This window comes from Narcine bancroftii, chromosome 2 (assembly GCF_036971445.1).
Source record: "Narcine bancroftii isolate sNarBan1 chromosome 2, sNarBan1.hap1, whole genome shotgun sequence".
NCBI lineage: Eukaryota > Metazoa > Chordata > Chondrichthyes > Torpediniformes > Narcinidae > Narcine > Narcine bancroftii.
Window position 1 is genome coordinate 41701473 of NC_091470.1, and position 12652 is coordinate 41714124.

Genomic DNA, 12652 nt, shown 5'->3' on the forward strand with positions numbered 1-12652 from the left:
TTGTTTGCATTAGTGATTGAACCTTGAGCACAGTTGATAAGACAAAATACACAGATACAAAGTATGAAAGTTTTAGATAAGGAGTATAAAATTAATTTATTTGCTGATGATGTATTGGTGTATGTAATAAACCCAGCTCAGTCACTTTTGCATTTGAAGGAATCTTTAATACAATATGGATATCTTTCTGGATATAAAGTTAATTGGGAAAAAAGTGAAATATTACTGGTAAGTGAAGGAGATTATTCAGTTTATAAGAATATTATTAATTTGAAGTGGACTGATCGAATTAAATATCTGGGTATAATTTTGAATGTTAATTATCAATCGTTATATAAATTAAATTATGCTCCGTTAATGAAAAAAATTAAAACTGATTTGATTAAATGGAAAGATTTACCTATTAATTTAATGGGAAGGATAAATACAATTAAGATGAATATCTTTCTGCGTATACAATATTTGTTTCAATCTATTCTGTATTTACTTGATAAAATTTTTTTTCAAGATTTGAATAAAATGGTTAGGGAGTTTTTATGGAGGGGTAAATTTTCGAGAGTAGCTTTGAATAAATTAACTTGAAAATATGAGTTGGGGGACTACGTTTACCACATTTTCAAAATTATGATGAGGCAGCCCAACTTAAATTTAATTAGTTCATTGATGGATTTGGTACGGCCTCCTAGTTGGGCTAAAATTGAGATGGCAAGTATTTCTGAATTTGAAATACATCAATTTTTGTTTAGGTGGAATATAAATTTGTTACAATATAATGTGCCTATACTAAAACATGTAATGAAGTTATGGATAAAGAAAAATAAATTGATAGGTTCTAGGGGTAAATTATTGGCTTTGACTCCGTTGTATAATAATCAACTTATTTCTTTTTCAATACATAATCAAAGTTTATTGCATTGGAGATTTAAAGGTGTGAAAAATTTGGGAGATTGTTTTAAAGTGGGTAAGTTTTTATCTTTTAATCAGATGAAGGGAAGATTTTGGTATTGATAAGAATTCTTTATTATCAAATTCGATCTTTGGTAAAATGTATGTTTGGTAGAGATAGGATTTTATCTAAAATGACTAAATTTGAGACTTCTCTTATGAAGGTACCAGAGAAGGGTTATATTTCATTTATGTATCAAATATTACAGGATGGTATGGATAAAAAGGGTTGGGATAGATCTAAAATTAATGGGAAGCGGATATTGGTTTTACTTTTTCTGAAGAGGATTGGTTAGATATCTGTTATGATAGTGTAACTAAATTGATAAATGCATATTAATTACAATTCATTACATCAATTACAATTTTTTACATCAATTTTATTTGACACCTGAAAAATTTTAAAAATATGGTTTTAATGAATCAGATTTGTGTTTTAGATGTGGTGATATGGTTGGAACTTTTTTTCATGCTGTTTGTATATGTACATGACCAATCTTTTTAAAAGAAAATTCAATTGTTTTTAGAATATCTGTATAAGATTAAAATAGTTTTAGATCCAACAGTATTTTTATTGGGTAGTTGGCAACCTCTGAAAGGCTTGCGATTAGATAAGTTTCAGCTTGCTTTTGTATATTTAGCTTTATACGTAGCGAAAAAATGTATTGCTAGTACGTGGAAAGATACAAATATGATTGATATTAATAGATGGCATAATGAGATGAAATATTGTTTAATAATGGAAAAAATACATGTTTCACATGATAATTATAATTTTTAAATTAATAAGTGGCTGTTCTATTCGGAATATTTACATTTCAATTTATATTGATTAGATTTTAATATGTATATTTAACTTTTTTTAAAAATATTCTTTTTTCTTTTTTATGGCTCTCCTTAGGAGAGTTGGCTAGGGGGGGGTTCTCTTCTTTTTTAAAAAAAAATATATATATATAAAATGTTCATGTTCATGCTTAATTGCTGTATATGTTATATATTTTTTTATTTTTGAATGAATAAAGTTATAAAAAGAGAAGGGAATCTGATGAATGTTTTGGAAAATTAGTCAAAAAGGACTGCAAGATATTTAATTACAGAAATCATAAGCTAGTTTGTATTGATTACTTGTAACAAGTTCAAACTGCACCCAATTTAAATAAGAGAGACTGGGGAGGGAGATGGGATGCAAACATACACAAATAATGTCCAAAACGGCAAGATGAAGCCAGTCAAATTGAATAATTGTTTAACAAATTGAGTACATCATGATCACCAGCATTTTAGTTTAAAATGTTATGGCCTAATCTCTTACCTTGGACAGCCAGTTACTATACAAAATAGGTCTAGTCAAAGCCTTTTCTTTGTCAATATTAGGGAAATGCTTGAGAGCCACGACATCAATGTTCTCATCTGTCCACTGTCTTTCCTCATCCTCCACAAGTCTTAAGGGCCAAAGAAAATGCAAATGTGAATGGCCATGATCCTGCATTTCAACAGAGTTCAGCACAAACAGCGAAAAGTGTTTTTGATCAAAAAGCACACAAACCTATCTTGGAACAAGCGCAAAGCCTCGTGAGCCCAGATCCTTATCAAGCCCTCAACAGCAAGCGTTTCCAATGGTCTCAAAGCTTCAAAGATTCCTCTAACCCACCGTGTCATCTCACGAGGGGAGTAAATGTAATGTGGCTGTATGTCTTGAGTAAAACGCTCCTGGGAAATGATATATAGATTAGTGAACCAAGTACAACTTTTATCTTTCAAAATCAATAAATATTCAAAATGAATTTAACTGAAAAGATTGTTAACCCAAGACATCTATTAACTTAGTTGGGGAGCGGTGATCCAATTTTTCGAACTACATGTTCAGTTGAAAATGTACTTTTTAAAAAAACCCTAGGGCTCCAATACTGCAGATAAAACAGAAATCTACCTGTGACATACTGTAGAATTCCACCATAGCTGCAGTTAGAGGATCTGCAAAGGTCCGCAAGGATGGAATGAGTCTTAGCATAGCTCGGTTAAATGTTCCATAAATCTGAGTAAGAGAAGCTGGTCCTGGATAATCCACATACACAACAGGTACATGGCGTAGGAACCTGGAAAGTAGAGCAATATAACGATCAGTTTCCAATCCATCAAGGAATCAGTTAACAATACAAATTTATTAGCTTACAATGTCAAGGAAATGGTGAGCAGAATATTAATGACCCTGTTATGTAGACTTGGACAAATGTTCAAAACCAACTGTGATAACAGGGTAACTAAATTAATTAAAGAATCTGGGTGTCTAAATAATCTAGAAATTCTTGAGTAACAGACCAGAGACAGTAATGGGAATATGAAATTTATGTATCATTAAAAACCCATTTAGTTCATTCCGATGCATTTTCAGGGTAGACAGTTGATGCTCTAATCTTGACTACTACACAAGTCACATACCACAAAGTAAGATAACAGACCTGTTACAATGATCTACCAAGACTGTCAGTTGTATCAAATCACTACAATGCACAAGAAACCAACATGAAACACTCAATATTAACCTGTTATGATGAAAGCAAATCCTCATTAAAATCAAGAACTTCTGCTCAAATCAATTCCTAAATAAACCTTATCCCACTGTCAGAACAACCATCAGGTGTGGCATCACAGTACTTCACATTTTGGAAGAGTGGCTTTGAAAGACCTTAACATTGGCTCTGAACGCGGTCAAATTCAAGCAAGAAAACTTTCTGCTCTCCCTCAGCTGATGAGACTGTATCCTCCATGCTGTACATAACTTGGGATTACACCAAGAACAGTGAAGGCAAGCATTAACATTCATTAAAGTAGCTCGGCCACATTACTGACACAGGAACACAGCTTGAACTGCAATAGATGGCAAGACCTAGAGATTTTTTTCCCATCTTCCTTGTAATGATATTCATATGGCAAATTAATCTGGCATCGAACCATAGAACATTATAGCACAGAAACAGGCCCTTTCAGTTCTTCTAGACTGTGCCGAACCATTTTTTTTTGCCTAATCCCACAGACCTGCACCCAGTCCATAGCCCTCCATACCGCTCCCATCCATGTACCTATCTAAATTCTTCTAAAAAATTGAGCTTATATTCACTACTTCAGCTGAATTCACTCCACACTCCCACCTCTCTCTCTGTGAATAATTTCCTACTCATGTTCCCCTTTTACTCTTAACCCACGTCCTCTGGTTTGTATCTCACCTACCCTCAGAGTAAAACGCCTATCTATATGTACTCTGCCTATCCCCCTCATAATTTTAAATACCTTGATCAGATCTCCAGGGAATAAAGTCCTAATCTGTTTAACCTTCCCCTGTAACTCAGTTCCTGAAGTCTGAGCAACATTTTAGTGCATCTTTTCTGCAGTCTATATTATTGATATTTTTCCTGTAGTTAAGTGACCAAAACTGCACACAATATTGCAAATTTGGCCTCACCAATGTCATACAACTTTACCATCCCATCATAACATAACATCCCAACTCCTATACTTAATACTTTGATTTATGAAGACCAATATGCCAAAAACTCTCTTTACCAACCCTATTCACCTCTGACACCCCTTTCAGGGAATTATGTATCTGTATTCCCAGACCCCTCTGTTCTACTGCACTCCTCTGTGCCCAACCATTTACTGTGTATATCCCTTTTTGATTTGTTCTTCCAAAATGCAACACCTCACACTTGTCTGCATTAAATTCCATCTGCCATTTTTTCAGCTGGTGCAGATCCCTCTGCAAGCTTTTAAAACCTTCTCCACAACACCTCCAATCTTTGTGTCATCTGCAAATTCACTAATCTAATTTACCACATCATCCAGATCATTGATATAGATGACAAATCCCTGACGGCACACCACGAGTCACAGGCCTCCAATTTGAGAAGCAATTATCCACCACTTCTCCTGTCCAGCCATTGTCGAATCCATTTCACTACTTCACCATAAATACCAAGCGTCTGAACCTTCCTGACTAACTTCTCAGGCGGGACCTTGTCAAAAGTCCATGTAGACAATAATATCCACAGCCTTTCCTTCATCAACTTTCCTGGTAACCTTGAAAAACTCTACATTTGGTTAAACATGATCTACAACGCATAAAGCCACGTTAACTATCGATAATCAGTCCCTGGTTATCCAAATAATTGTATATCCAATCTCTTGGAACACCTTCCAATAATTTACCTACTATTGATGTCAGTCTCACTGGCCTATAATTTCCAGGGTTACTTTTGGAGACTTCTTTAAACAACTGAACAATATGAGCTACCCTTCAATTCTCCAGCATCACACCAGTAGCTAAGGACATTTAAAATATTTCTGCCAGTGCACCTGCAATTTCTACAATAGCCTCCCTCAAGGCCTGAGGAAATATCTTGTCAGGACCTGGGGATTTATCCACCCTTATTTGCAAGCACTTCCTCCTCTTTAATCTGTAAAGGTTCCATGAATTCACTGCTTGTTTTCCTTACTCTCCATGTAGCTAAGGACATTTAAAATATTTCTGCCAGTGCACCTGCAATTTCTACAATCGCCTCCCTCAAGGCCCGAGGAAATATCTTGTCAGGTCCTGGGGATTTATCCACCCTTATTTGCAAGCACTTCTTCCTCTCTAATCTGTATAGGTTCCATTACTTCACTGCTTGTTTTCCTTACTTTCCATGACTCCGTGCCCCTTTCCTGAGTGAATACTGATTAAAGAGGCATTGGTATTTGATAGACCACAACATTCCGCTGAAGATATTACATGGACAGTTGTGTGTGTGACATTGACACCCTGTTGTGTGGGATAAATTCAGAACTAATCTAACAGATCAAGTCTGAGCAGATCACGCGCAGAATTATATTCCACCACAATCTGTAATCTCATTGGACACTACGTCTTAATTGTGTTTCTACTATCAAGTCAGATACAAACCTTGTTTTCCTGGAGCAAATTTCTCTTTTCTTTTTAAAATATTTTTATTGATATTTTACAGTGTAACCAATTAAACAGTGCAATTATACAGAGTGTTACAGGAGTTAAAAAAAATTCACAGAGGAAATCTAGGGCACAACCATGACAAAAAAGTGAAATTTAACAACAAAACCCTCCCCCAAAAAAAGGAAAGAAAATTTCCAAATCCAATACTCTAAGCAAGGTTGAAAGTTGACACGTACGAATCAAGTGACACCAACTTGAAGAGATTCAGCACAGTGCCAAAAATCCAGAACAAAACTAATCTTAAGATTATGGTAATAGTCCATAAATGGGCACCATATCTTTAAAACTTAATCTTTGAATCCTTGGTAGCATATCTAATTTTTTTTTGGAGTATAGTTCCCATATAAAGTTAATATCTCTTATTAATGATAATTTGGCTAATCTAAGGCTTGCCCTGCTAGTTAAAATCAAGAATGCCTGGGAGCAGGATTGGAATCTTTCATTGTACGATGAGGTATGGGACTCCATTTTTAATTTAATTAACACTACTTCCTTATGTGCACAGCATCGTGTACTGCAATTTAAAGTAGTTCATGGAGCACATGTCTAAAGTTAAATTGTCTTGTTTTTATTCAGACATAAATCCTTTATGTGGCAAATGTAAAATTGGGAATGCTGCTTTTGTTTATGTTCTAGAGCTACCCTAACCTAGAAGAATTTTGGAAAAATGTTTTTCCAGAGCACCTTTCTAAGAGCAACACTAGAAATAAGTAAAAATTCTGAGCTTAACTGGTTAAATTGCAGGGCTGCAAAATGGCTGCACATCACCATACTAACCAACTCTATAACCAACAGATTAGATCAAAACTACTCACAAATGGAAATGAGAAGCATCTATTGCAGGATTCAGTCACTGCCAATAAAAAGGTTGAAAAATTAGCAACTGAAGTGCCAGGCGGCAGTCTTCTTACTAATTCAATGAAAAAGCTATAGGTTATAGGGGCCAAAGGTAATGGTGGAGATTTGTTTTCATGATTGAAAACCTGTGTCAATTGGTGTCTAATGGGGATTGGTGCTGGGACCCTGATTGTTAAAGATATCAAGAATTTGGAAAAAGTATTTGAGTTCTAGTGAGGAGGATATAAAATACACACACATTTAAAATCATGACTGGTTTAAGATGGCCAATATGTAAAACAACTGAATTATTGAACTATTACCTGTGTGAAAGTGGTTTCCTTCCTGGATCAGTAGATGGGTTGCATGCTCCAACAAATTGGATTCTTTCTAACTTAACCCAAGTCTGGTCTGAAGTACGGAAGAAACCACCATGTTCTACCATCTGGTACAAAGAGAAGCCATCATGACTACATTTCAACAGCACATCTCTCTTAAATTTGTAATACAACTCCTCTTACAAACCTGTCTAATGAAGGATATGACCCTTTGTGTACCATATTTGTCCATGTCAGGAAGATTGATTTCATCACAGAAGAGCACAAGCCATTTGCCAAGTTGCACAGGTGCTAGCACAACTCCATTTGGTGTCCGACGGTACTCACAGTAGTGATCAAATGTTTTCAGAACTAATTCAGGCGTGGTTGCACTGGAGAAGTTCAGACCCACAACCTATCAACAAAATAGCAACAATCATGGCTTTAATTTACTAGTCACATCAGAAAAAAAAATGGTTAAGAAGAAGCTGAAGCAACAAAGGAAATTTAAAAGGATTTCACACCTCCATATCAGGTAAAGCTCTTAGTGCACTGAATAGGGTCATGGTCTTGCCAGAGCCTGGTGGTCCACATAAAACTAGCGGTTTATGCTCCGCTAGCCAGGTGTACAGAAGGGCTTCATGACGGACTGTGTCCAAGGTTGGTACAACAACATCTGGAGCAGCAACTTTATGGGTCTCCACTTCAATCTGTGGAACTTTTGATTGCCATGGAACCCATTCTCCAGTGATGGAAACCTAAATATTAAAATAAATTTTCATTTTGAATCTGGTTGAATAATGGTTAAATGTCACTAAAGGAACTGTTACACAAGTATAACTGAAGCTAGTGAAACTATGCATTATAACATTCTAAACATTGCCAGCAGTTGTTATTTAGTAGATAATATGAAATGGGAAATACTCAAAATATTTTTGGCCTCAATTAATTTTAGTTCTTAACTTTAGACTATATTGCAGTTATATAAAAGGTCACTTACAATGAACATCATGGGTCTTTATTAAAACAAAAGTTGCCTTTAATTTATAGGGACTCTTTGGTTGTAATAATTTATTTTATTTACTAGTTATATGGACCTTTTTTGAAACTAATTGCACTAATTCTTATCCTGTGCACAGAAATGAACATTTATGAATTTTCACCAAGGTCTGGTACTTTAAGGAAATTGGTTACCGGTCAGGAAGGTTTTTGTTGCTTTCAGAGAGAGTGAGAGTTGTTGCTCGTTGGAGACACACAAAGTACATTTTTTTTGGTGAGAATTAAACATTTATTTTAATGCTTAAAAAGCCTTATCTTGTTGTTTGTTGATGTTTAAACATTGTGATTTGCTGTTGCTACTGGGCAGTTTTTAGAAAATAACTGATTCTCCAAAAAAAATGTTTATCCGAAATGAGTTTGGTCCTGACCATTTCAGATAGTTGTACTGTATATACTTTGACAGGATTGGTAACTGATGAACTCCTTGAATATCCTTCCCCCATCAACCAAATTCAAAAACAAAACCAGGGTCCTCAAAAGTGCTGTTTGAAACAAGGAACCCAAGGTCAACAGCAAGTCTATCACCACCCCTGCACCGCCCCCCCCCCCCCCACCCCCACCCCAGCAATTAGGACAACCAGAGAGAAATCTGAATAAGAGTCTGGTGGAACATGTCATTACAACCACAACTTTACCAGCACTCACTGTGGAAGATCTGAAAAAGCTGTGGTTGACAATATATCTGCATCTCACAGAGAAAAAAATTGTAATAAGGTTTATATAGGTTGGTGCAACATAATGGACTACACATTTCTATGTTCTATGAAAAGCTCTACAAAAAAAAACAATGGGATATTGGTTTCCTTCAGTGACATACAATTCAATGATCAGTAACTTGTTTCAATTGGTTAACCAATCATATTCCCTTTTTATAGGCCCATATCCTCATCAATAAATTCAATTACTGATATTTTATCAATCAACGAAATCAAACATTAAAAACTCTATTTTATTTTAACCACTTGCCTAAGAATTATTAAACATTTTGAGAATAGCATACAAAATGTTGCAAAGAGACAAATGCATTAGAATCACAGATTTCATACCTCAAAGTCAATAATTGGCATGTTTGGTGTGCTTGGCAGTGGAATAGTTGTAATTCGTCTGAGGTATTCACCAAGCTCTGCTCTCATCTTCAAACGAGCATCACCCGAAAGTGACCAAAGAATGGCATAAATTAGGTATTTCTAGTCAAGAAAATAAACAAATATTTTCAAGGTTACAAAGTTAGTACTTAATAATCTACATCATGGACACAATGAAATCACTGTAAAACTGCCATCACACCTGGATGTAGCGTTCCAATTGATCACTCTGCATTGGAAAGTCTGGATGGTTCCCATTATATAATGCAATATTTCGACAGGCTTGGTGCAACATAGAGAAGAGGGAACCAAGACATCGTAATCGGGTAAAATCCATAATGTGTTCCATCTTAGCTGCATGTTCTACAGCTTTTATAATCAGGCCATTTGATGTGAAATATGGCTGCAGAACTGTCACTACATCTCTCTGTATCTGTTTAATAAAATGACAACATTATGTGAAGAATTTACAACAGGATATAAAAAAAATTGTAATTCAAGAAAAACTGTTGGATAGAAGTTAAAACAATATTTTGCTGATATTTCTGCTAATAGGCAACCAAAAAAAAAAATCTTAATTGAAATACTCAAAAACAGACCACATCTAAAAAGTAGCACAAGTAATCTTGTGGGTAAAAAATCTAAATGTTCTTGCTATTCAATAGAGAGCTGCATGACCACTTGTTCTGTCCTCTAATACATTTATATAGTAAATAAAAATCTCATTATCCGAATGAACTGATTCAAATTTTTTTAAAAACATCAGATGACACAATTCAACGAACTTGTGATTCCCCCCCCCCCCTGAAAATGTACAACTTTTGTACCTGAAGCATTGGGGAAGCTGTTTCTTGCTCTTCCTCATCTTTACCCTTGCGTCGTCGTTGGGCTTCATCCTCTCCCTCATCCAGTGGAATGCTACGTAATCTCGCCAAGAAATTATTGAAGATCATATCTGTGCTGAGCACATCTTCACTAAACCATACCATTCCACATCTGGATACAGTGGCTAGTGTAGCATATTTCAAGTCTTGGACCTCAAACATAATTCGCACCTATGGGAAAGGAAAATGTTTTGTAAAAAAAATGCATTTAAGATGCGTTCATTTTTGGCAAGCATAAATTCTGCATTAATCTTTGAGAAATTTTCTTACGTTCGGTGGAAGGCTGAGACGTTCTCCATTGGGCAAGGTAAGCAATTTGTTATCATCCAAGACAGAATTTAAATTTTCTACCCATTCAGGATCTACATCACCGTCAAAGATAATCCACTGGCGTTTCTGCAATTCACCTCGAACATTGTCAATTATTCTAAAAACCAAAATGTTATAGATTTATGTAAATGAAGTTTAACTCCTTTTAAATTCAGTAATACTATTCTTCAAGTTTTTAAAAAAATAATACATTAAAATGATGGGTACCAATAGATAGCTCAGCAAGTCTATTGGAGTAGAATTAGAGCAAGTTTATGGAAATGTTACAGGCCCAAAGCAATAGAAATTCACCAAGACAAATGGTTACTTAAACAAATGTCATTTTAAATTTTCTTTAAACATAAATACAGGATCAAACTTTAACTTATTACTATTAACTTAACACCCTTCTAATTCTAAGCAGATGTGTATGTATTGTGTATAAGTTCAGACAAGTTCTTTGATTCACACTTCTCACACCTCCAAGTTCACCGGTATCAGGCAGAATTTAACATTTATGAATTTTCACCAAGCTCTGGTGCTTACATGGTTACCGCTCAGGAAGGTTCTTGTTGGTTTCAGAGAGATTTATTACTTGTTGGACACATACAAACTGATTCCCTCCAATCAGCCACTTCAGTGTCTTGCTGAAGAAACTTGTCCCATCAGGGTTTTCAAAATGATAACCTCTTCTTCTGCAGGTCACCACAGAGTTCCTTTTGTTTCCCTTATTTCAGGTGAAACAGTTTAGCCAACCATTTCCTCTTGTATGGATCACAAGGCTTTTCAACAGGCTGAACTCAGAATTCATAACCGGTCTTCAAAATGGGGTTTCACAAGCTGCCAGCTTGCCATGACTGCAGAAACCAGTTCTCTCTCTCTCTCTTAAAGAAAGCCTATTTGGTCTCCTCGCTCTCTCTGCTTGCAAAACCACATGACCTTTTTTGAACAGCAAACTGCATCCAGACAGATTGCGGCACCGGACCCAACCTTCCAATCCCGTTCATCATGCCCAATTAACACCTACTTGTGAAGTCCTTATAGGCATTCTTCAAAGTTTTTGCAAAGGCACTTGGAGCCTGGACTGTCTGGGTTGAGCAAAGCTCTGGCATTTTAAATGAGATCTGTTTTGTGAAGTGTTTGTTTGTGACTTACACTACCCCCACAATCTATCTCCTTCAAAAACATATCTATATACAATATAAAATATTATATAATCCATCACAGAAGCCATACTGATCTTGTAGATCTCAACCCAAGTTAGTGAAATGCAAATCAGCCAAAGGACACTTCTCAGCACTGTTAATAATGACCTCTTGGGTATAGGGGAAAACCAGGAGTTAAATTGAACCAGTGTGCAAAACAGCTTCAGAGAGGGAGGAGAATTAGCCAAAAGAATCATGTGGCCAACTTACTTTCGAAGAACATGTGTGAACAATCCATCTGTCCATTCTCTAGTGTTAGGGTCTAATGTTCCATACAAATGGTCCTTGCTGGTTGCTTTTGGATCGATGATGTGAGCAACCCCTTCAATCCCCTCAAGTCGTTCAAGGGCTTTCAGTAAGACACGCCAAGCCATACTTTTTCCACTGCCTGATGGCCCAACCATCATCAAACCATGGTTTATCTGAGAGATCTGATACAGTTGCAGAACCTAAAAAGGTAGAATATACATATCAAATTAAAATTGGATGCATACATTAAAATAAAATTAAATGGAAGTAACAACCATTCTTGATGGCACAAAAAGAATGGAAAACAAAGTTACCTTTTCCACCCACATTCCACCGACATCTTCACCATCACCATAAGTAAGGTACATTTCCTGACAAACCTTCTTCAATTCCTCACGTAGTTTAGTCATTGCTCCACGATGGTATGATATCCCAGGGAACACATCAGACAAAAGGCTAAAAAGCAATGGGATGTCTTCTGCAACCAACTTAGGAACCATTGTCTCACAAACACTCTGAATCAGAATCTGTTGGTAGATTAAAATATTCACAACATGATATCTTAACAAATGTGTTAATAAAATTTAAAAGTGGCCAATCAAATAGAGGTCGGACACTTTATTTCAAAAGCAAGTACAAATTTCCCTCTTTTCTAGCATCACTCAAACCCATGTTCTCTAACCCAAAGAAGAGGGAATTGACAATTGGAAATATCAATGCTACATTCTTTCCATATGTGGCCTCACACTCAGTATGG

General features: G+C 35.8%; 1 protein-coding gene across 4 annotated transcripts in view; it reads right to left on the reverse strand.

Moving 5' to 3' along the window:
* The window catches only part of dync1h1 (dynein, cytoplasmic 1, heavy chain 1), a 114260-nt gene that overhangs the window by 52505 nt on the left and 49103 nt on the right, over positions 1–12652 (reverse strand). For all 4 annotated transcript variants that reach the window (XM_069916423.1, XM_069916420.1, XM_069916422.1 and 1 more), the window contains exons 32-43: positions 12210–12422; positions 11857–12095; positions 10403–10559; positions 10076–10303; positions 9451–9681; positions 9210–9350; positions 7629–7862; positions 7313–7519; positions 7111–7232; positions 2876–3041; positions 2492–2655; positions 2258–2387 (exon numbers count right to left, since the gene is read on the reverse strand). In XM_069916423.1, the coding sequence (XP_069772524.1) occupies positions 2258–2387; positions 2492–2655; positions 2876–3041; positions 7111–7232; positions 7313–7519; positions 7629–7862; positions 9210–9350; positions 9451–9681; positions 10076–10303; positions 10403–10559; positions 11857–12095; positions 12210–12422 (2232 nt within the window). The remainder of the gene's footprint in view (positions 1–2257; positions 2388–2491; positions 2656–2875; positions 3042–7110; positions 7233–7312; positions 7520–7628; positions 7863–9209; positions 9351–9450; positions 9682–10075; positions 10304–10402; positions 10560–11856; positions 12096–12209; positions 12423–12652) is intronic.